The sequence below is a fragment of the Poromitra crassiceps genome (genome assembly GCF_964638095.1).
Source record: "Poromitra crassiceps genome assembly, chromosome: 4".
NCBI classification, from domain to species: Eukaryota; Metazoa; Chordata; class Actinopteri; order Beryciformes; family Melamphaidae; genus Poromitra; species Poromitra crassiceps.
The window spans coordinates 28246797-28271796 of NC_139626.1; the positions used below are offsets into that span (position 1 = coordinate 28246797).

General features: G+C 43.3%; 2 protein-coding genes across 2 annotated transcripts in view; one reads left to right on the plus strand and one right to left on the minus strand.

Annotated features, from left to right (window-relative positions):
- wipi1 (WD repeat domain, phosphoinositide interacting 1) overlaps positions 1-3084 on the minus strand; it is a 20122-nt gene extending 17038 nt beyond the window's left edge. The window contains exon 1 of the mRNA XM_083635542.1: positions 2708-3084. Within this exon, the coding sequence (XP_083491668.1) occupies positions 2708-2793 (86 nt within the window). The 5' untranslated portion in view covers positions 2794-3084. The remainder of the gene's footprint in view (positions 1-2707) is intronic.
- Positions 3085-3822: 738 nt separating this feature from the next.
- Positions 3823-23475, plus strand: prkar1ab (protein kinase, cAMP-dependent, regulatory, type I, alpha (tissue specific extinguisher 1) b). Its single transcript, XM_083635544.1, has 11 exons — positions 3823-3946; positions 9294-9507; positions 11441-11611; positions 13071-13162; positions 13274-13335; positions 13431-13477; positions 14228-14386; positions 15675-15735; positions 16087-16208; positions 19785-19866; positions 20403-23475. Exons 2-11 carry the CDS (start codon positions 9334-9336, stop codon positions 20573-20575), a joined length of 1143 nt encoding a protein of 380 aa, XP_083491670.1. The 5' UTR covers positions 3823-3946; positions 9294-9333; the 3' UTR covers positions 20576-23475.
- The last annotated feature ends 1525 nt before the right edge of the window (positions 23476-25000 follow it).

Sequence of the window (25000 nt, forward strand, 5' to 3'; positions counted from 1 at the left end):
TAAACACCAACATACTGCTGAGATGTGTGGCATTAAATACCAACATACTGCTGAGATGTGTAGTCATAATACCAACATACTGCTGAGATGTGTAGTCATAATACCAACATACTACTGAGATGTGTGGCATTAAATACCAACATACTGCTGAGATGTGTGGCATTAAATACCAACATACTGCTGAGATGTGTGGCATTAAATACCAACATACTGCTCAGATGTGTAGTCATAATACCAACGAACATACTGCTGAGATGTGTAGTCATAATACCAACATACTACTGAGATGTGTGGCATTAAACACCAACATACTGCTGATATGTGTGGCATTAAATACCAACATACTGCTGAGATGTGTGGCATTAAATACCAACATACTGCTGAGATGTGTAGTCATAATACCAACATACTGCTGAGATGTGTAGTCATAATACCAACATACTGCTGAGATGTGTGGCCATAATACGAACATACTGCTGAGATGTGTAGTCATAATACCAACATACTGCTGAGATGTGTGGCCATAATACGAACATACTGCTGAGATGTGTGGTCATAATACCAACATACTGCTGAGATGTGTAGTCATAATACCAACATACTGCTGAGATGTGTAGTCATAATACCAACATACTGCTGAGATGTGTGGTCATAATACCAACATACTGCTGAGATGTGTGGTCATAATACCAACATACTGCTGAGATGTGTAGTCATAATACCAACATCCTGCTGAGATGTGTAGTCATAATACCAACATACTGCTGAGATGTGTAGTCATAATACCAACATACTGCTGAGATGTGTAGTCATAATACCAACATCCTGCTGAGATGTGTAGTCATAATACCAACATACTGATGAGATGTGTGGCATTAAATACCAAAATACTGCTGAGATGTGTGGCATTAAATACCAACATACTGCTGAGATGTGTGGCCATAATACGAACATACTGCTGAGATGTGTAGTCATAATACGAACATACTGCTGAGATGTGTGGTCATAATACCAACATACTGCTGAGATGTGTAGTCATAATACGAACATACTGCTGAGATGTGTGGTCATAATACCAACATACTGCTGAGATGTGTAGTCATAATACCAACATACTACTGAGATGTGTGGCATTAAATACCAACATACTGCTGAGATGTGTGGCATTAAATACCAACATACTACCGAGATGTGTAGTCATAATCAATAATAATCATAATCATAATCAACTCATTACAAAAGTAACATATTACATGTAATATATTACTTTTAGCAGTAACTCAGTAATATAACTTATTACCAACAGGATTCCAGTAATATTATACCAGTTACTTTTTAAATCAAGGCACATATAAATAAGGATACAATCATTTCCTAATCAAAGTGTTTTTTTATGCAAATAACCACTATAGATGACAATAACAAAGGAAAAGGATAACATTTAGAATTACAGATGGTTTACACTGACTTCAAGAAGGGGTGAAATTATTTTTCAGGATGGTTCCGGGCCGGTAATTCTGCTACTGCTGTTATTTTGGTGAAAGTAATGCAAAAGTAGTGTAATAAGTAATAAGTTACTCTCCACAGACAGTAATATTGTAAAGTAACGTATTACTTTCAAATTAAAGTAACTAGTAATATGTAGTATATTACATTTTGAAAGTAACTTGCCCAACACTGGTCATAATACCAACATACTACTGAGATGTGTAGAGTGTAGCCATAATACCAACATACTGCCGAGCTGGAGGCAGTTAACAGGTCTGATACAGGCGTCACCTCATCTGAACAGCCTGTCTTAGTGTCTTTATTAGACTGTTTTATCTTGTTTAGAGAACGCAGCCATAACTCACTCCCTATTAAAGTATGTTTATTGTAATAATAATCAAAACGGTATGTCTTATCTTATAATGGCTGAGGATGAAAGCAACAGGGTGGAAAGGAGATACAAAGGCCTGGGATGACTGTTTGCCCACCTGGTTAGTTTTACAATCAGAGGCAGATGTGCTGTATGGAAGCACACCTCTAACTGAACAGGTCAGTGAGTTCTGCTGTGACTGTTAACTCACTTTAATAATCCATCTGCTGCAGCTGGACCAATGGAAGCAAACTAGTATTTCACTAGTGTGAAACACTAGTTATTATGGAGTCATATTGGCACACAGAAAATACACAGCCATTTTGTGCTATTTTCAAGGCTAATACTGTATTATTGAAGGTTATTACCTAGGAGATTGCTTATACAAAATGCAATACGATCAAAATTGGATATTAAAATAGTGTATGATTAAAATGTGCAGCAGGGCCTTGAAGATTACCACAGTAGGCTACTTCACTCTAGATGGTATGGCCCCAGAACTTTTAATGAGACTTGGACACGCGATCAGCTTGAAACTACAGTAGGCTACGTAAACACACAGAGACAGACAGACTGACTGACAGACAGACAGACAGACAGACAGACAGACAGACAGACAGACAGACACACACACACACACACACACACACACACACACACACACACACACACACACACACACACACACACACACACACACACACACACACACACACACACACACACACACACACACACACACACACACACACACGATTAGACTAGAAAAAATGATGCAACAGTCAGGTGCATCAACAAGGAGGTTGAGTTGAGGCTGTCCTGTCCCGAGCTGTCCCGCAGGTCGCTTACGTGCTGTCCTGGTTGAACGAGGCGCAGATAAAGCCTCGCTGTTCTCCCTGTCCGGGTCCGTCCTCCGGTGTCTCCTGGGGCTCCATCCGGTCCGACCGATGAATCCTCCCTTGTCTCTGGCCGAGGTCGGAGGAGGCCTCGGGTTCGGATCGAGCCCTGCCGAAACCCCGCTCCCCCCTCTCCAAGCGCCACGCTCACAGTCTGCAGGCAGGCAGGGAGGACTGTCTGTCGGTCTGTCTGTCCGTCCGTCCTGGCTCAGAGGGAAAACATTTGGTACCGACTGAACTATCACCAACCTGGGCAGGGAATACAGAGACACGCCGCCTTAACGAATCGATTCACTTGAGTAAAAGCGATAGTGTTGTTCTTATACGTTATTAACTTCCAATATTCAGACAACAAAACAAAAACAGCTGATGGGAGGATGCGTCACACGGAGGCGCGTTGCTATTGGCTGACGGTGACCTCCTCTTCGCCATCCTTATTGGTCGAGCTGTTGAGAGCCTCTGATTGATTGGTCTTCATGTCAGTCGATCAAAGTGGACCCGCCCATTTACAGAAACTGTGTTGATTGGCCAATCGTACTTTCAGTCGTGTCACGAGGAATTGTTTTGATAATTTCATTGGATAAAGGCATACTGTAAAATGATGCTTTTTTGTACTGCCCGCCCGTGCAGCTCCACAGCAGCAACGCAACGGGCAAACCAAACAACGACCAAATAAAGTAATACAATTTGAAAAACATTTCAATAACATTGTTGGCATATAGTAGCTGATCTTCCAATGTGCCTATATGGGGAAGCCAGTGTAGATTTCTACATGTTCCCTCAGAGATTTACTAAATATCTTCATCCGGGAATTTGTAAGAAATGCGTACACACTGGCTGCACAGATCTAACATTCATAAGAGGGCTGCGGGGAATTTACTGATGTAACAATGTAGCAACATGTCAAATCTGAAATCAATTGATTCAACAGATTCTAAACTATTTCCTTGACGTCACGATTTCCGTGCGGGCTCCTTTAAGGTTGCCAGGGGTTACGGCTCACATGTCAGAACGAGGAGGATTGACGTCAATGACGGCTCGTGATTGGTTCTAACCCGTATCCGGTGGGGCAGCGGTCCAGGGCTTGGGAGAAAATCGAAGCGAGGATCTGGTAGTGGTAACAGTCCACTTTGGGGAAGATCAGCCATCCCGAGTCGCTATCCAAGGCCTCGGCAGGAATTTATAGTTTCTTGTAAGTATTTGCTCGTCTCCGTTCGTAACATAATGGCCTCTGGATAGGCCAATTTAGTTTCCTCCGCCTCGCGTTTGTTTATGATAGAGCTCAAGATGGCGTCATTGGATGAAAGCTTTGCCTTTGCAGGCCAGCTGACAAGCTAGTTAGCTAGGCATCAAAGTAGCTAGACACACTTGACGTAAAGTCTGGTAAAGATCGTTTATTATTGTGCATTTGTATTTGATATGTATTGGCGTTTGCAGTTGAAGCTAGCTGGTGTCTCTTTTCAGCAGTAACGTTACTTGGCTGCATCAGTAGCCTCGTGATGAAGCTTTCTGACCTAGCCTGTTACAGACAATACGTTACAGTTGCTTTACTGCCACATCAATGTTTATCAGAAATTGTAGAGACTCGTTTCTCTTCTCATTGGAGGCGTTACTTCTATCCATCTTCCAGCATCGCTTATTCACTTGTTCAGCAAGGTCATTCCTGCATCCTTGTGTTTTCTTTCATTGAATTGACAGCTGAGGTGAATTTGCGTAACTAACTGAGAGATTTGTATTGCATATTTTCACTGGTTCTCAACATGTGGTCCAGGGGCCACCAGGGGTCCTTGAGAGGTTCCCAGTGGGTCCCCCCACTGAAGGATTGTTCAGCATTATTTCATTTATAAGATGTTAATACAATGAGAGAATGCAGAAGAATGTTTTGATAGTCACGGTGGGGATCTGGACAGAATCACGCAGTACAACAATAAGAATGTTCTCAGATTTGGGTCGGAGAGACACAATCTCATCAAATGGGGGTCCGTGGCAGTGGCTCTTATGTGGACTAAATTAGGCTGCTTGAGTTGAGATATACATTTTATATCTAACCTTTTATTTTATAAAAAGTTGAGTTGGATATTCATTTTATATCTAAACACTGACTTAAGGTATTTCTAACAGTGGAAGTAGCTTCTCAGACAATATTTTCCTCAAATGACAAGTGTATGTTGGGCCTAAATATCAAGGAGTTGTTGATCTTTGCTTTGGTCTTTATTCTTATTCTTGATGCATCGCCTGGTCTGAAAACGATCATGTATCGCCCTGTTGTCCCTATGGTAGATTTGATAGGCCTGCCAAGTTTCCACCACGACTGTATGCATGAAGGCGGTGTTGTGCCAGCCCCATCTTTGATAACATGGCTGCAAATCTCCCCTGGGCCTCGCCAGATTAGAAATTATCTGGATACTATTGTACTGCTGCACATTGCACGATACACTTGCAGGCGCGGGCCAGGCGGATCTATCTGTTTGCTCAGTAGACCTTATTGTTACTGGGTGGCATTTACTCATTCAGAAGTGCACGTATTAGTTGCAGCAGGGCTCCCGAGGACTTCCTGTTTTCAGGCTGAGGCTGCACAGTCGAGCACTGAGCTGTCAAAAATAGCTTCATGTACCACAGAAGCTAATCAAATGATCTGTAGTCTGTCAGGCTCAGTGGCGAATGGCGATATCGGCAGCTTGAGGTGTTGCAACCTTATGGCGGTGGTTCTCAATTTGTTTCACATGAGGGACCCCTAAACTGTCAAAGATTAGACCATGGATCCCCATTTGATAGGGTTTGGTCCCACGGTTCCCCTGATAATAAGATTGATGCTTTTTAGATGTTTTATTACAGAAAGTGTATAAAACCCATGACCAAAATAGTCATTGTGTTACTTATGGAATGGAATTATAGTGAAAATAAATTACCCCCTTTTTGGCTGGGGACCCCCTCAAGGACCCCTGGGGGTCCCCGGACCCCCATTTGAGAACTACTGCCCTAACACTATGCTTTGGTTTATCATGTGGGATTGATTCAGTGGCCTTCATCTCATTATTTAGCATACATTAGGCCTCATTGTATGGTACAGTTGCAGTTATATAAACATCTCTGTGCTTGTTAGGCTGGTTGACAAATTAATTTGTTTTGTGTAAATAGAGCCAAGCCAAATAGTGTGCTTGTCCTAGTTTGTTGTCTCATCAGAAATGTGTGATCTCACATCATATGACCAGTTTTCACTCGTGTTGCTAGAAGCAGTCAGGCTCCACAGTGACAAAACAACCCCCCCCCCCAAAGCAGTCAGGCTCCATGGTGACACCCCCCCCCCCCCAAGCAGTCAGGCTCCACAGTGACAAAACAACACCCCCCCCCCCAAGCAGTCAGGCTCCATGGTGACACCCCCCCCCCCCAAGCAGTCAGGCTCCACAGTGACAAAACAACACCCCCCCCCCCAAGCAGTCAGGCTCCACAGTGACAAAACAACACCCCCCCCCCCCCAAGCAGTCAGGCTCCACAGTGACAAAACAACCCCCCCCCCCCAAGCAGTCAGGCTCCACCCCCCCCCAAGCAGTCAGGCTCCACAGTGACAAAACAACCCCCCCCCCAAGCAGTCAGGCTCCACAGTGACAAAACAACCCCCCCCCCCAAGCAGTCAGGCTCCACAGTGACAAAACAACCCCCCCCCCCCCCAAGCAGTCAGGCTCCACAGTGACAAAACAACACCCCCCCCCCCCCCCCAGCAGTCAGGCTCCACAGTGACAAAACAACCCCCCCCCAAGCAGTCAGGCTCCACAGTGACAAAACAACCCCCCCCCCCCAAGCAGTCAGGCTCCACAGTGACAAAACAACCCCCCCCCCCAAGCAGTCAGGCTCCACAGTGACAAAACAACACCCCCCCCCCCAGCAGTCAGGCTCCACAGTGACAAACCCCCCCCCCCCCCCCCCAAGCAGTCAGGCTCCACAGTGACAAAACACCCCCCCCCCCCCCCAAGCAGTCAGGCTCCACAGTGACAAAACAACACCCCCCCCCCCCAAGCAGTCAGGCTCCACAGTAGGGCTGTCACTTTTTCCCAAAATAAAGTTTGAACAAACTTTAATTGACCGCATAATGTTCGAATATATTAGAAGTTTTTTGGTTAAAGGCCCATTCCGTCGGTTCTGGCGAGAAATAAATGTGCACAAAGTGTTTTTTATTGGCAATGAGTGAATGCACCTTGACATAACTTAAAAATGGCGACCAGGGGCGTTTCTCTCCGACCAGCCGTTCAGAAGATACATGGAAATACCTCAGTTTCGAAGGGGTTAGCATTTCCCGCCACAGCTAGAGGATGTGACGTCTGCGCGCGTTCATGTGGTTGCCTCTTGTCCTAGACGGCTAACAGGAAATGGCTAAAGTAGCTTTTAACGTTACGTTCGTCGCTAGCTGCTAGCAAAAGGAAACAACAACACAGACTCCAGAAAAAGTCCACACTAAATAAATAAATAAATATTTATCTAATGAAGCCCGTCTGGCCAGACAGCAGCAATGTGACCGACATCGGGGGGAAACTAGAGTCAGGACTGTGTTTTCGGTTCATGAAGGAAACTTGCTGCTTGTAGCTACTGTAATGTGGTTTTGACCAGATAACCTTGCTAATGGATTTTCAAGATTCAAGATTTTTACTGTCACTCCGTAGTACAAGTATCTGACCACCTGGTCAGAAACTCTGCTAACATTACCGTCTTGTGTGAAGTAATGCAACCCGAACGTTACTACCGTTATGCTTATGGTCATGGAACATTATTGTTTGACTGTAGTTAGCTGCGGTGGTGAGTGCCTTTTTAGAACCATAACGGTAGCTTGATGCTATACGCGGCTAACTAATAGATTTAGCTATATTTATAGAAATTACCACCAGCCCCACTAATAACGTTACTGTCTTGTGTTGATAATGAATCTAACAGTCGGAAATATGCCTAACGTTAGCCTACTGTCTGTTATGCTTACGGTACATTGTTTGACTGTTCAGTTTGGTCAACTCCAGCCATTACACTGGTACCGTACATACAGGGGGAGCAGGCTATTTCCTGGCTTGTGCTAACATGAGTATCCATTTCCCCGCAGCCAGCAGGCTCTAGCTGCAGTTAGCTGCAGTGGGACTGCACATAGTTAACGTTAGCTTGATGCTAATCGCGGCTAACTAATATTAATTTACATTTATAGAAATGACCACCAGCCCCACTAATAACGTTACCGTCTTGTGTGGATAATGAATTTAACAGTCCTAACCAACAGCTCTGCTGTTGCCAGGCAACTGCTTGTGCGCGTGCGAGTATGGTGCCCGCGCGTCAGCTCGTTCACACGCTGCCTGCAGTTACACTAATGGCCACCGGCATCAGTAATAGTGAGTATTGACGGATTTGGCCTTTAATTAAAAAAAAAAAAAAAAAAAAACCCCGGAGACAATCTTTTTCAGAAGAGACTAACGCGACAAATCTGGAGACTTTTTCTGACATGGGATTAACATTACCAGCAAGCAGCAGTTGGTTAATTTTGGTTAATTAAAAAATAATAATAATAAAAATAAAAATAAATCGAACAGGTCAATTATACATTCGAACATGCCCTCCTCCCCCAAATTGGAAGTTAAATTCGAATTTCGAATAAAAAGTGACAGCCCTACTCCACAGTGACAAAACAACCCCCCCCCAATCAGTCAGGCTCCACAGTGACAAAACAACCCCCCCCCCCAAGCAGTCAGGCTCCACAGTGACAAAACAACACCCCCCCCAAAGCAGTCAGGCTCCACAGTGACAAAACAACACCCTCCCCCAAGCAGTCATGCTCCACAGTGACAAAACAACCCCCCCCCAAGCAGCCAGGCTCCACAGTGACAAAACAACACCCCCCCCCCCAAACAGTCAGGCTCCACAGTGACAAAACAACACCCCCCCCAAACAGTCAGGCTCCACAGTGACAAAACACCCCCCCCCCCCAAGCAGTCAGGCTCCACAGTGACAAAACAACCCCCCCCCCCCCAAGCAGTCAGGCTCCACGGTGACAAAACAACACCCCCCCCCCCCAAACAGTCAGGCTCCACAGTGACAAAACAACACCCCCCCCCCCAAGCAGTCAGGCTCCACAGTGACAAAACAACACCCCCCCCCCCAAACAGTCAGGCTCCACGGTGACAAAACAACACCCCCCCCCCAAGCAGTCAGGCTCCACAGTGACAAAACAACACCCCCCCCCCCCCCAAGCAGTCAGGCTCCACAGTGACAAAACAACACCCCCCAAGCAGTCAGGCTCCACAGTGACAAAACAACACCCCCCCCCCCCCCCAAGCAGTCAGGCTCCACAGTGACAAAACAACACCCCCCAAGCAGTCAGGCTCCACAGTGACAAAACAACACCCCCCTCCCCCCGTGCCTTCTCACTCTGCCTCTATTTTTCTCACACTCCCTCTTTTCTTTTCTCTGTCCATGTCACAGCGCCACACCTACTCTGTTCCACGATCGTGTCCCGATCATCTCAAATCACGCTGCTGTCTTTCTGTCTGTTACGCTCTGCTCTTCTCCAGTCCAGAGGTCAGAGGTCACGCGCGGTGCAGGGTTGCGGTCATGGCGTCGGGCAGCACGAGCAGCGAGGAGGAGCGGAGCCTGAGGGAGTGTGAGCAGTACGTGCAGAAACACAACATCCAACAGCTGCTCAAGGACTGCATCGTCCAGCTGTGCACCTCCAGGCCAGACCGGCCCATGGCCTTCCTCCGGGACTACTTCGAGAGGCTGGAGAAGGTGGGTGTGGCAAGCAACCCTACTCAGTATTGTAATATCAAGAACATTATTTATTTTATTAGCATTTTAGCATTTAGCGGCGGGTTCGGCGGGCCCTCTGGGACAGCCCGGGACATTCTGCTCTATTTTTGTTGCTCGAATACGACAGAATATTGCAGGTTCAGGATGACACCCTTGCTTCCCCTCTCCCCTCCCCCCCCATTGTTTTTATTCATTTCATTTTGAACCGTCTTGTCTGTTTTGTAGTATCACTTTTTTTTTTATGTCTTTGTCGTGTTTAAATATGGTAAAAAAAAAATGCATTTTAGATCCCCAGCGAGATATTCTTGAGTTTATACAGTGACTTTGCTGTTGTAGAAACATTTAGTCATACCGGTATTTAAAATGTAAATAGCCTACATTCTAATCTCTGTAGTCTAGCTTGCCAATTTATTTTGCTGCGGTAATGGTATTATTTCTTCCTTTTAGAGGTATTAGAAAGGTCTTAAAAGTCATTAAATTTGCACTTCAAAATGTGCAGATACGTGTGAGTGTGTGCGCATGTATGTGTGCACGCGCACGTGCGTTTTTACTGTTTGGCTGACAGCAAACCGATCATTATACACTACAATTACTGTTTAATACGCTAACCAGTACATGCAGTCGTAAACTTTTATTTCTGTCCTCAGGGTTAGGCAACATTTATTTTCTTTTTCTTTTGCAAAATACAACCTGATTAAATCAGTTTGTACAATTTGACCGAGCCTCAACATAAAGGATCTGATGGAAAAAGCCCTCTCTCACTCATTACCTTGAAGCGCTTATTTCTTTTTCTATTCCCTGCTAGAGCTGCAGCTAGCATTTATTGTAACCACGGTAACAGTTGGACTGAGAATGAACATTTGAAACGGTATGGTTACCGTAAGGGAATTTGATCACGGTTTATCATTAAACCGGTTATCGTTTCATCCCCAAAACAAGCTAACTACTGTAGCTGTCTTGCTCGCATACCATAGCCTTTCTTTAATATCCTTTGGCATTCTGGTCCATTCACCGTCACGTGCATCAAACCGCACATCTCGGACGCCACCCCCCCTCCCCCTACCCTGTTCAGCTGTTGCTGTATGTTGTTGAAACATTGGCCCGCTGAACAAAACACATATGATTGGGTTTGTGTTGACAGTATCCACTTGCTTTACACAAGCTTTTGGACTTTGGGGTTTGGGTTTGTACTTGCAGCCGTGTTCAGAAGAAGAAAACTGCATTGACTATGAGGTCAACACATGAGCCCTGTTTAGAACCGGTCCCTATGACAGAAATAGTGGACTATTTAGTGTGTCGCCATTTTTTTTTATAGTGTCCGAATTCTCAACTGTTAATTTGATTCACTATTTAGTCCATTAAAAAATACCCACAATGCACAGCGATTTCTAGTGAAGAGCGAATGTACCCTACATTTTCACCGATATACCACAATGCAATTGCGGTTGTCTTTACCAAAGGAGAAGAAGAAAGTCGTTAGCTCGCGAGCTAACAAGCTTGTGAGCTACTTCACCAGCAAAGCTTGCTATTAGGAGACAGCACCACAGTTGACAAAACCACACATTTCTTTAGGATTTCGCAGTCAAAACATGCAACATCAATACTACCTGAGGACATCTCAATCTGCTTCTTAGCTCAGTTGTTTATGTGATACTGGGCGCGGATTGCTTGCGTCACATGAATACCCGGCGCATCTGGTGACGCAATGATCTCCAGGAAAAAAATCTGTGTAGTGTCCCAAACTCATTTTGATCATTCCCCATATAGTTCACTATATGATAAACACTATATGGGAATAGTGAGTGAGTGAGTGAATGAGTGAACGATTCCGAACGCGGCTATTGACTTGATGTGATTGATGATTATAGTAGCTGTATTGGCCTGAAGGTGGCTCACCCCCATCTCTTTCCAGGAGGAGGCCAAGCAGATTCAGAACCAACAGAGGGCCAGCGGTTCCCGTTCAGACTCGCGTGACGAGGAGGTGTCTCCCCCCATGAACCCTGTGGTGAAGGGTCGCCGGCGGAGAGGAGCCTTCAGCGCCGAGGTTTATACAGAGGAAGACGCTGCCTCTTACGTCAGAAAGGTAGATCTTTCCCTGTCTTGAGACCCTCGAGGTACAATTTATTAAGATGTTTTCTTAAATCTATTTTTATTTATTTTTTCTCTCCTTTCTTTGCTTTTGTTGTTTTTCACATTGATCTTTGCAATTTAACAATAAAAACAAAACGGATGGAAGTGAAGGCTTTACTTAAAGTGATAATACGGAAGATTTTCATGTAAATAAATGTCTGTAAAGTCATTATATATCGTCAAGTGAGTTAACACAATGGTGATCGAGCCTATGGCCCATTGATGAAAGCCCTTGCATCTCTCTGTCTTGCAACATTTATGAACTTGTGTCTGTGGCGACACTTTCCCCGCCCCCCAAACAAAAAAACCCCAAAGATACCACAAGCGGCGCACAGTTCTTGACGTGTTTCCCATCACCCACCAGACAGGGTAGGCGGAGTCGGAGCAAGTTGCTGTTGTTTCCGCATTATTATGATCCCACTGGAGATTTGGGCAGAACACACCCTACGCAGCAGTCAAACACCAGGATTGGCCAGGAGCGAGCCTTTTGTTCCTTTTTGACAGCTCAAATGTCCCCCCGACACACACACACACACAGCCCAGCCACCCACGTGTCATAGCGATCTCCAGTGGGGTCCGCTGAGCAACTTCTTCTTTTGAGACGTGTGTGCGGTTGGCGTCCAAGCGTTGCCTTACCGCCCCCCACTGGCCAACTTGAATGTTTTAAGAAGAAGACCAAAAGAAACGTCAGATCACATATGCGCCACTGTGTGGATCTCATCTGCAATTACTGCTCATGGCCATTGGTGTTGTCAGAGACAAGAAAACTGAAATCTTCTGTATTATCACTTTAATTCAGTATCAATCAATGGCAATGCAAATTGCAAAATAAAGATGGGGGCACTCACACACTGTGGCTCTCACATGCACTGTTACATCCTCAGTGATATGTCATCAGTGTTTCCTCTGCCTACATTGTGCTGAAACTCTCTATAGCTATAGAGAGCCAAAGTGACGCCTACTTCCGGTTTCAGCACTGTACCAGAGATTTTCATCCGACATGTGTTTTCCCATAGACATTTCGTAAAATGTGTATAAAAATAGTTTTACTTGTTCAAACCAAACGGTTCAGATATATTTAGAATCGGGAGAGACCGCATAACATTTCACTCTGACCAAAACGTAAAGAAATGCGGGTTTAAAGAAAATGTTTTTTCGATGTTGTTCTTTTAAGTTTTGGTCCGAGTGAAATGTTCTATGGTCTCTCCCGATTCTAAATTTGGTTTGGTTTGAGCAAGAAAAACTATTTTTCTAAGCATTTTACAAAATGTCTAATGGGAAAATAAATTGCGGAAGAAAATCTCTGGTACAGTGCTGAAGCAGGAAGTGACGTTCACTTTGCCTCTCTATACAAAGCTAACCACTCAGTCAAAATATCCTCACACAAAACATGTCTGTGTTGTTTTCCGAAGGTCATTCCTAAAGACTACAAGACCATGGCAGCCTTGGCCAAAGCTATTGAAAAGAATGTGCTGTTCTCACATCTGGACGACAACGAGAGGAGGTACCTATCTTAACAGTGTTTTGTTTTTCCAGAGGTCTTTAAAAAGTGACGTTTGAATACTTGCGAGTCTGTACTCTGCTGATCAACACACACACATCTGTTCTTTTCCAGTGACATATTTGATGCAATGTTTCCAGTTACCTACATTGCTGGGGAAACAGTTATTCTGCAGGGTAGGATCTAAGCGTTTCTACATTATGCTCTTGAAGTGGATCAAACCATCTCCTAGTGTCATTGTGATCTTAACAATATGATTTTGTGCACTCAGGTGACGAAGGTGACAATTTCTATGTCATTGACCAAGGGGAGATGGATGTGAGTATCTGACCCTGATGTATTTTAGGAAGCAATGTACTTGCTCTATATAATACTATTGAAGTACTAAGAGCGTTGTATAGAATTCCTTGTTCTCACATCAAATGAATGAATTATCTACCGGTGTGTAGCTATCTCTGTAGTCCCCTTTACATCTGGCATTAACATGCACCTTGTACCAGCATGAGAAATCTGATTGGTCTTTACTTGACAAAATGCCAGTTTCTGGACTTGTCACTTCCTCTTTGCGTCCTTTAAAATTGACAGTAAACACCTCAGCCCTCTTAATATATACATAACATACATTATTTTACTATTCAAGTTGTCTGCGTTGTGTTGTCTTTCTGTTTCCTGCACAGGGACATTTTTCTGTTTCCATAGTTGCTGCATGTTGATTGGAGATTAATTGTGTTCCACTTAATGTGGCCAAATCACTGAGATAAAGAAATAATGCCACAATATCTCTCTGGCGCCCTCTGGAGATGGTTTCGGTGATTTGATCTTCAATGCATTTTTGGGGTGGATTTGCAGCTGGATTTTCATGCGTTTTTGATCTATGCACATAGTTTGCATAACTCATGTTGATTCCAGATATAAAGGGAGTCTTTGTCTCTATAGCTCTCTCTCTCTTTCCAAAGGCAATTCTATTCCTCTCTCCCATTGCAATTCGAATGGTTTTCTCTGTAAGGCCTTTTATAGTCCTCGATAGGTTTGTTTCTTACCCTGCCGATCTGCCTGCCCTCTTGACAGGTGTACGTGAACAACGACTGGGTGACCAGCATCGGGGAGGGGGGCAGCTTCGGAGAGCTCGCCCTGATCTACGGCACTCCCCGGGCCGCCACCGTCAGAGCCAAGAGCAACGTGAAGCTGTGGGGCATCGACAGAGACAGCTACAGGAGAATACTCATGGTGAGGAGACCCTTCACTACAGTACCTGCCTATATATACTGTGTGTGTGGCGTTTCGTTTTCCTGGCGGAGTTCAAATGGGGGGTGTCACCATCTTGATTTTTCATCAGCAGAATGGGTTGAGTCCTTCCATACCTCACATGAGATGGGAGTTTCCCAGAGCCATTGCTATAGAGAGCCAAATGGAACGTCACTTCCTGCTTCAGCACTGTACCAGAGATTTTCATCCGCCATTTATTTTCCCATCGACATTTCGTAAAATGCTTATAAAAATAGTTTTACTTGTTCAAACCAAACGGTTCAGATATATTTAGAAACAGGAGAGATCGCATAATATTCCACTCGGACCAAAACGTTAAAAAAAAGGCGGGTTTAAAGAAAATATTTTTTCGAAGTTGTGTTTTTAAGTTTTGGTCTGAGTGAAATGTTCTATGGTCTCTCCCGATTCTAAATATAGCTGAACCGTTTGGTTTGACCAAGTATAACTATTCTTATAAGTATTTTACGAAATGTCTATGGGAAAATAAATTGCGGAAGAATATCTCTGGTACAGTGCTGAAGCCGGAAGTGACGTTCGCTTTGCCTCTCTATTGGTCCATGATCGACAACCTGCGTGATTACTGGACAGGCGATCTGTCAATCACCCAATTTTCTATCATCTGTTTTACTCCAAATTGAACCCCCTACAGTTGTTATGAAAAGGTGAAATTAGCTATATAGACCAAAACCGTGTTTCGTCCCTCACTGGAAAGATGTTTAATCCTGTTACAAAGTCGGGCATTTTAACATGGGTGGGGGGGGGGGGGGGGGTACCTACTGCCCCCGACGTCTAGTGGCCATTCGAGGAACTACAGCTTTTCAATTCACTTCCGCATCTTCAGAGGGAAGTGGGTGGGCTTGCCCCCTGTCTGTGACACAATAAAGATGGGGTTTGTCCGTCCGGTTTCAAAAAGTTAAAGTTACAAAAAATGTATATATAATAATTATAATATACTAACCCTAACCCTGTCCGGAGGTGCAACTCCGGTCATCCATAAACACACGCATACATACAGCTCTCTTATTATAGTAGTAGGATGAGGGCCCTGGCACACCTAGATGGAATGGAACCATCATTAATGGTATTGGTTACACCTGCTTTACTTCCTGCTTTACCGCCTCAAAATGGTTGCTGTGTAATCGGGTCTATCTATGGCATGGGGTAGCACAGCTCATGCTCAAGTGGGATTCTTCACTGTGTTTAGTTCCATGTTATTTTATTGAACCGAAGCAAATGTGTTTGTGTGCAGGGAAGCACCTTGAGAAAGAGGAAGATGTATGAGGAGTTCCTCAGGAAAGTGTCCATCTTAGGTAAGTGACTTCATGTTTTTGGATCTTAGTTTTTTTTTTCTCCTTCTGAGTTGGAGCTCCTCTGCTCTTTGTGTCCACACTCCTCGCTGCCTTTGTTTGGCTGAAAAGGTTCAAGGGGGGGAAAAACATTCATCTTTCTCATCAACAATATAGTTGCTTTTGAAGTGCATTTTTTTCCACACATAGTAACAACATACATCATATTTGACACTTCCGATTGACCCATCCTTTCTACAATAATAATAAAAATGAAATAACAGTACACAAGGGGGCGAGAAACGCCGTACTTATTTGTGCTGTTGAAACAAAAACACATCTCACCTCGAAATTTTGTGTCTCCGCCCCCCTCAGAGTCTCTGGACAAGTGGGAGCGCCTGACGGTGGCCGACGCCTTGGAGCCGGTCCAGTTTGAGGATGGCCAGAAGATAGTGGTGCAGGGAGAGCCTGGAGATGAGTTCTTCATCATCCTTGAGGTAAACACACACACACACACTCACACACACACACACACACACAATATCAGGCTTTTGATTTTGATGCCAATTCTGCGAAGTTGAATTAATGACTAAAAATATGATAGTGCTACAATACCACACAAACAAGAAACACCATCAAGGAATGTCACAGAACAACCATTCTGCTTGCTTTTAAAAGGGCCATAAATTCAGCATGAATATTGTAAATAATATATATTCACTATATGACAACAAATAACAAACTAACTGTCTGTGTAAACTGGTCAACTGTGTCTGAAAACCAATGCGATTTGATAGCTGCTTGACTGCTGCAGTCAAGAGTCAGAGCTCTGTCTGCTCGCTCTGCTCCCATCCTCCTCCTCCTCCTGTTAACGGTTTCAATCCATGCACCATCCACACACATACGCCCCCTGGTGCTGAGGTTGAAATGCAATTTGAGCTTACAGAACACATTTGGTTCAAGTTAATAAAATGAAATATCAAATGTAATCTCTACGTTGAATCTTTACTATCAATCTTATTGAACTGGTAGTAAAAATGTCAGTTATTCGTGACAATGTTAGTCATGATAATGCTGGTTTCAGTACTTTGGTGCTTTTGCATGATGGTCATTTCAATATTCTATGTATGGATTCTATTGACCGACATTGATTGATTGATTGATTGATTGATTGATTGAACCAAAATTGTTTAACACGTTCACTGCCAATGACGTATTAATCCGTCAAAAAAAATCCAACGGTTGACTGCCAATGACGTATTAACACATTGAGTGCCAGCCGTTTTTTCAATGCTGTAGGTAAGTTGTGCCAGGTTTTTTTTTGAGGATTCTGGCTCATTTTACAAGAGCCGAGGATTCTTTTCTGTTAAGACTTCGTGAACACCAATCATCTAAAAAGAACTAATAGAATGTGTGCTTTCTCTGTCTAAAAGAGTTTGTTTGTAGAGTTAGTAGTTATGTAGATATTAGCCGTTGAGTACAGCATGGTTTCAGAGATTTTCAGAGAGTTTTGAGATAAATGGATTTTTAGAACCACCTCACGTGCCTGTGATTATGGGTGCCCTTGGGCAAGTCTGTATACTGTTTTGTGTGTGTGTGTGTGTGTGTGTGTGTGTGTGTGTGTGTGTGTGTGTGTGTGTGTCTCCAAACTCCTCCCTCCGTAGGTGTGGCTTTGCAGTGTTTTGTCACAGGCGAGTTTCTGTTGCCTCACAGATCCCAAAAAAAGAGAACGGAATCGCAGGAGCGGGGAAGAGGAGAGGCGAGGGGGGGGGGGGGGGGTTAGACACGGGAGAGAAATTCCTTCGCGATCCCCTTCTTCCAATCTTGAGGCAGCCTACTCCGCTCTGCTGCTGCTGCTGCTGCTGCTGCTCCTCTGGGCTGCTGCTGCTGGCGGCTCTCGGGCAGTCTGGCTTACTGTAAAACCGGCTCGTTCGTTTCTTGAGGTGTCGGCTGAGAGCTTTGAAGAAGCTTTTGCGATTCTGGTCTTATTTATGCGCAAAGGTACTCGAGTGTGTGTGTGTGCGCGCGCGCGCGTGTGTGTGTGTGTGTGTGTGTGTGTGAAATCGAAAGAGTTTTCGCCCAGCTATTTCCTTGAAAATTAGAATGGCTTTCTCCAGCGGACCCGTGGCTGTTTCTTTCTCTCTGTCTGGAGAGAACTGTCGCCACTTAGTGGTCGGTAAAATAGATTATACACATTCTCTTCCTCCAATAGTGGTATAGAAGACGTAAAAGGGGTTGATTGATGTCCCACCGTCAAAAAAAAAAAATGTTTATGTAAGACGAGATATCTCGTCTTTAGCACTCAACGGTTGGATTATGTAAGACGAGATATCTCGTCCTTGGCACTCAACGTGTTAATACGTCAAAAAAATGATTTTTTTTTTTTGACGGTGCTACGTGGATCAATGCCCCCCACGTCTCCTATAAAAATATTGGAAGTATTGAATGTGTATAATCTATTTTACCGACCAACTAAGTGGCGACAGTGCTCTCCCGACAGAGAGAAAGCCAACCAAAAACAGCCGCGGGAGGAAGCCATTCTCAAGGAAATGGCTTGGCGATTTTACAGTCATCAGTCACCAGACTCGCCCGAGAGCGGCCGCGCCAGCAGCAGCACACCGAGAGCGGAGAGCGGTGCCTGGGTGCTGGCGTGGGGGATTGCAAATTTGCATAATAGATTATGGGTGAAACACACTTTGAAACACCCGCAGAAAGGCCAGAATCGCACGCATTCCGAAAACCCAGAAACGAATGAGCCTCATTCTCATACTGTAGGCGAAAACGCTTTCACGCTGCTGCACACGGGCGCACAACGGTGGGGGGTTCCAAAAATAGACTGGGTGGGCAGCATAAAGCCTAGAATCGCACAAAGCTTCATCAAAGCTCTCAACCGAAAATCCAAGAAACGATTGAGCCCCATCCACAGTCCACACTCGCCACACTCGCCGACGAGGGGCCGCCAGAGAGGGAGGCTGCTCACTGCTCAGACAGGCAGGAGAAACTGGCTTGTGACAAACGCCACCAGACATGCCCACGGAGGGAGGAGTTTGAAGGAGAGGGTGTTCAGAACTATATTGTTCAGATGTCTGATCTCTCACTGATGCCAAAAATAAATGGTTAAAGTGACTGTTCTGCCTGTTTGATTGAATTTCACAAAACTGCGATTATCTCAGCTTCCTGTCTCAGACGCTGAAACCATGCTGTACTCAACGGCTAATATCTACATAACTACTAACTCTACAAACGAACTCTTTTAGACAGAGAAAGCACACATTCTATTAGTACTTTTGTGAAGTTTGTGTTCACAAAGTCCAAGCAGAAAAGAATCCTCGGCTCTTGTAATATGAGCCAGAATCCTCAAAAAAACCCTCTGGCAGAAGCTAACTACAGTAAAAAAAAAACGGCTGGCAGTGAATGTGTTAATATGCTAATTGACTTTGATGACCCTACTAGGGCTGCTGAAATCTATCCAAAGTCTCCAATATCAAAAATGCATTTCAGTCAATCAATAGATGTGCCTACTTGTCTATTTCTACTGATTCCTAAAAAATGGGCATTTTGAATACATTTCCATAATCGAAATTCGGACAAATTAACGATCAATTATCGATAATAATAATAGCTTAATAATAATAATATTTGTATTTTTTTTTTTATTTTTTTTTTACAAAATACCTATGGCAGAAAATACTGATAATACAAGATTTGACATTCACAAAGTGCTTCTTGGAAGAGAATATATATGCCGAATTGGAGAGTGGCGTCTTAACGATTCGTAAGGTTTGTAAATTATGTTCTGGTGGTATTCAATTCACCGATGGACAGGGCCACATTCAGTTGCCAGATGAATGGAGTTTGGTGTGGCTGCTACTAGCCTAGCCGCGATTGTTGTACTGGACCAGAATGCATTGCGCTGCAAGCGCTCTTCACCTGCGTTTACATTACGCGCCCCAGCCCTATATCCAGGACACACAAAATTACAGATTGGAGATAAGCGGGACAAAACTTGTTGATCCAGTTTGAGCTCATGTTGAATGTTATACTGAAAGTGTGTGTGTGTGTGTGTTCCTCAGGGCTCTGCAGCTGTGTTGCAGCGTCGCTCAGAGAATGAGGAGTTTGTGGAAGTGGGGAGGTTAGGACCATCTGACTACTTTGGTAAGAATAGAGTAATTATCGTTATCATAATTATATTTTTGCAATCGTGCAAAAATGCACGATTGCCCAATTGTTTTTCATCAGAAATAGTGTCAAAATGTATTTTATTTTTTGTAGTAGGAAAAATAGTTAAACTGGGAAATCAAAGACAAAATGGTAGCAAAAATGCCTAAAATCAACCTCCCATTAAGAGAGTAATTGACCGAATTTATAACCTCTGTTGATCTCAACATTTCTGGCCATAAAAAAAACATTTAAAAAGTATTGTGGGGATTGCTTGAATTTGCATTAATTAGGCCTCTTAATTGATTTCCCAAAATTGCCAATTCCTGCAGGGACAGTCCCTGCAGGAAAGGATGTCTTTTGTTTTTTTAAGTGTACTGCTCTAATCTTTCATTCAGTTATCGGGTCTATATCCTGCATCTGAGTCATTGTAGGATTTTTGAGATGTTTAACCACGTGTGTGTTGTGTGTGTGTGTGTGTTTCTATGTGCGTGTGTGTTGTGTGTGCGTGTGTGTTTCTATGTGCCCTCCAGGTGAGATTGCCCTGCTGATGAACCGCCCCCGTGCTGCCACCGTGGTCGCCCGCGGCCCCCTGAAGTGTGTGAAGCTCGACCGGCCTCGCTTCGAGCGCGTCCTGGGTCCCTGTTCGGACATTCTCAAACGCAACATCCAACAGTACAACAGCTTTGTCTCGCTGTCTGTCTGAACGCACCCACCCTGACCCTCCACCCTTAACCCCACAACCCCCTTTTAGACCCAGGGTCCACCAATGCAATTTGCTTTATGTCACTCACTTCTTATTTCTGTTTGCGTCCCCCCCCCCTTTTTTTTGTTTTACACACATTCATTTTATTGTTACTAGCAGTTACGCAGAGGTGACTTTTAGCCATTCACCAGTGCTTGTACCAGCTGCTGTAAGCTACCTTATAGGCACAGTTACATCACATGTACGTCATAAATGTATTTGCTGATTTCCGCTTTCCTTTCAGACTGGACTTTTAAACGCAAAGCAGGATCGTTGGGAGATCTGACAGACGTTAGGGTCTCCGACTGATGAGACAATCAAACTTAACACGGCGAAGTTGGCGCTCTTGTTCCATATTTATGTTCTAGATCAGGGGGTTTTCAAAGTGGGAGGCGGGCCTCCCCAGGGGGGGGGGGCTCCAAATCGTTTCAGGGGAGGCTCAGTGAATGGAAGGGAAAAAATATGACATTAGTTATTACATAATGTTATCAAAAGTATATCACATACTGTCTGAATAGCCTACTGTTTGTCTTTTGGTTAAAGAGATAGTTCAGAGATACAGTAGTTTGGGGGAATTTTTACAGTATTTGCCACTTTCTTAGAGTCAGAAACAAATAAATGCCTTCAGACAGACCTTTTCTATGTATTTGGTGTAGTCTGAAGTATGCCAATAGCAATATATATATATAGATATAATATAATCATGATGGCTTTGTCTGCGGGGAGGCCCACATTCTCAGACTTTGAAAACCCCTGTTCTAGAGTGACTCAAAAGAGAAGCGCTTCTTTCCTGTCTCGAAGAGTTGAGACATCAGATTAGATCTATAATGTAGAGCAGAACCCAGATACTGTGTAGAAGGTAGGAAGTATATGATCGCATCTCATTTTGTCAACCATTTTTAGGTTTAAGAGCTGTGATAAATAATGGTTGTACTCAATTTATCATTTTTACCTTTGATTGGTCTGACAAATGGATGAATCTGCTTTTTCCTAGTTTGAGCGAGCCTGTACAACCTAATTGTTTTATTTTATTTCATTGTACAGCTTATGACCAGGCTAGTGCCAAATGTTGATTATCGTCGCGACGCAAAGATGCATAGCCATGGAAATAGGGCGTGTTCTGTTACAAAATGTTTGGAGCTCAAAACAGAAATTAGTTGTTACTGCATTGTCCTCTTAATTGGTAGAACGACCATACAAGAACTGCCTTGACTACTCTGAGAAGAAAAGAAAAGAAAAACAGGAGTATTAAATGTAGGCTATTTCAGTATTCAGAAAATTTCAGTATACACCAAATAACTTCATCACTCTTCTGCTATGGTTTGTAATCAAAAATGTTATTATAGTATAGTTAAAAATGATCATAGTTATATTATTATCATCATTGACTAAATGATGAGCTAATGTTTTGGCTATGGTTTGGAGTGATGGTGATCTTAAAAACACAATGTTTAACTGTCTTTTGTAAACACTTATTTTTCCATAAATTCTATTTTAGGTGTCCAGTGCCACAAAGTAAATAAATGCTTCTTGTCAATCGACAAAACCGTATGTAATTGTAGTGTGTAAAACGTCATGGGTTATTTTATTTTTATTTTTATTTTCTTTAGTAGGTCAGGTTTAGTAGGTCAAATGGGTAATACAAGTTATTAAAATGAAGTCTTGAAAAAAAAATGGTTTTATGGATTCACGGCCCGGAAGTATTTATCTATCTACAAAAGTAAAGCCGGCAGAATCCAGCGATAAACCGACTGAAAGATGACGAGAGAGAGACATTTACCAGGCAGAGAGAGAGAGCGCGAGCGGATATTTATTTAAAAAAAGCTAGTGTCATTGCTTATGCCAATTAAAAAGGTGACTTGTCTTTTCATCAGAGTAGCTTGTGATCTGTTCTCTATGCTTACTTGGCATAATGTTTTCGCCACCCAGTGCTCTGGTATGAATGGAAGCGTGTATTAAAAAGTTGCCCTGCAGCGATGTGCAGAAGCAGCATCCTTGTCAAATATTTGGTTACCGTAGTTATTAATCCTTAGCTTAACTGCTTGATGACTATTTAGATGGCATAACATGTAATTCTGTCTTCATCTTTTTTTTTACCTTCCCAAACTCGGCTTCTGGATTATAGGCCTAACTCTTCATTCCTGCCTCACCTGTTTTTACCTAGAATTACCTAGAACCAGCCATGTTTCTCTATTTCCAAGCTGTCATTTTCTGTAACAGTATGTCTCCATTCTAAGAACTTTTATGAACAGAATGGATGATTGATTGACTGACTGACTGACTGACTGATGGATTGAGTGATTTTATGTTCGAAAAGATTTGATTTTGGCAGGATCGTGAGCTTAGAGTGATTTGTTAACGGACACCGTTATATTTTTTCTTTACCGTTAAATTGACCATCCTCCTCTGTTCCCCTAACCCTCAGGAATTTCTTGTTGATTTGGTTACATTTGGATTTGTGTCATCAGCTTCCTTGTGTATGACATCACATCCTCTTTATCCTCATCTACAGGAAATGCCTCCATTAGGGACAAAGGGTTTGACTCACTTTTGTCAACATGTTTTCATGTAAATAGGAGCAGCCTCGTCACCATTAGTTCTAGTCCAAACATTTTTAGTCACACTGCAATCGTCCCGGTTTGCCTTAGCTTACCTAACCTGGGCTTACAGTAGTAGTCAGTCACTCCTGCTAGCCTGAACTTCAGCAAGTTTGTTAGGCCTGCAGCAGAGAGAGCTGCAGGTTATCAGAGGACCATTCTTTTTCTATTATACCCTGTATTGAGTTTGACCTCCTGTATGTGCAAAGATGTTTATCCTTTTGGTATAGATTGTTCCAGATGGCAGTTTAAGCAATAAAAAGTCAAAAGAATTCAGTCTTGTCTTGGTCTCTGTCCTTTTCGAGTCTTGTGCTGCAGCTTTGACTGCATTCCTACACTGATCACTTTCCTGGGTTGAGTTCAGGACGTCCTGATGGAGCTTCAAATCATGTAATTGCAGCCATATTAGTGTGATTTGACTTGTACTTGCTTTTCTTTCTGGCTTACTGTCATTGGTGTAGAATGTCTTTGAAAGACACATTAAGGGGTAGTTCTGCTTTTTGGAACCCTAGCCCATTTGCTACTTACCAGTGATGATGTTGGTTGGTATAATTTAGCTCCAGATAGCAAAAAAGCAATGCAAGGTCAATGAGGTCACACTCTGTGAGGATCAGTCAGCGTGACCTCGTTGACCTTGTATTGGTTTGTGGCTAACTATCTGGTGCTAGTATGAGGAACAGCATTGATTGTGCTGAGAAAGGCATCTACCAATCAACATCATTGCTAAGTAGCAAATAGGGCTATATAGCGTTCCAAAAATCTGAACTTTAACCTCATCGACATTGGGTGGAGAGGAAGGCCCTGAAGGATAATAGGCCCTGTTTAATAATCCAATATTATGTTGAAGATGTAGCGCTTAAAAAAATGCTGTAGCTTGTAGGCATTAAACCATGAAACAACATGCACGTCTGTCCACTCCAGTGACCATACCATACACATATACATACAGCGACAGGACTTCAACGCAGGGGCGGTTCTAGGCCTTTTTTGGGTGGGCTAAAAATAGAGGCAAATAAAACTTTTTTTTTTTTTTTTTCTCCTCCAAATCCATGGTGGTCATTAGTAGCAGTTTAAAGTACATTTTCTCAGATTTATTGGTGTCTTTCTTGTCACACAATTTAATAGTCAGTGTTTCCCATACACTGATCTATTTGTGGTGGTACACCCTACATAGATTTTGACCCCCACAAATACTGCCACATATTAATTTCAACTACTTGACTGCAAACTCCTGCTTTAGTGCTTACAGTATATTATTATCTTGTCGGAATATTATTCCAGCCAATAAGTTAGGAAGTTCCCTTTTGATTTAATTTTACTTTTGTTTTGCCTACAAAGCAAAATGTTACTTTACTTGAAACTCCCCTGAGGCGATTTTGGTATTATTTATGCAAGCATAATTCTACCATATAGTAACCTGTATGCAGAATATAATAGTATATATAGGGAAACAATTATTTTTTCATCGCTGTAAAACCACAGAACGGTAAAGAAGATATTGATGTGTGTAGTTCTTCATAGATCTAGTCTCTTCATTTTGATCTCAAAGTGCGCCAGTTTGATCCATTTTTACTTGAAACTGTACACAATTTTCTTCCGGGGGGGCATGCCCCCGGACCCACCTAGGGGTTCAGTGGTCCATGACCTTTGGGTGGGCTGAGCCCACCCAAAGCTCTGATGCTAAAACCGCCCCTGCTTCAACGTATGCCCCCTGCCTGCTACAAGGTATGCCCACTTCAAGGTATGCCTCTTGTCTTGCAGTCTGCAGACAGACTGAGACAGACCCTAG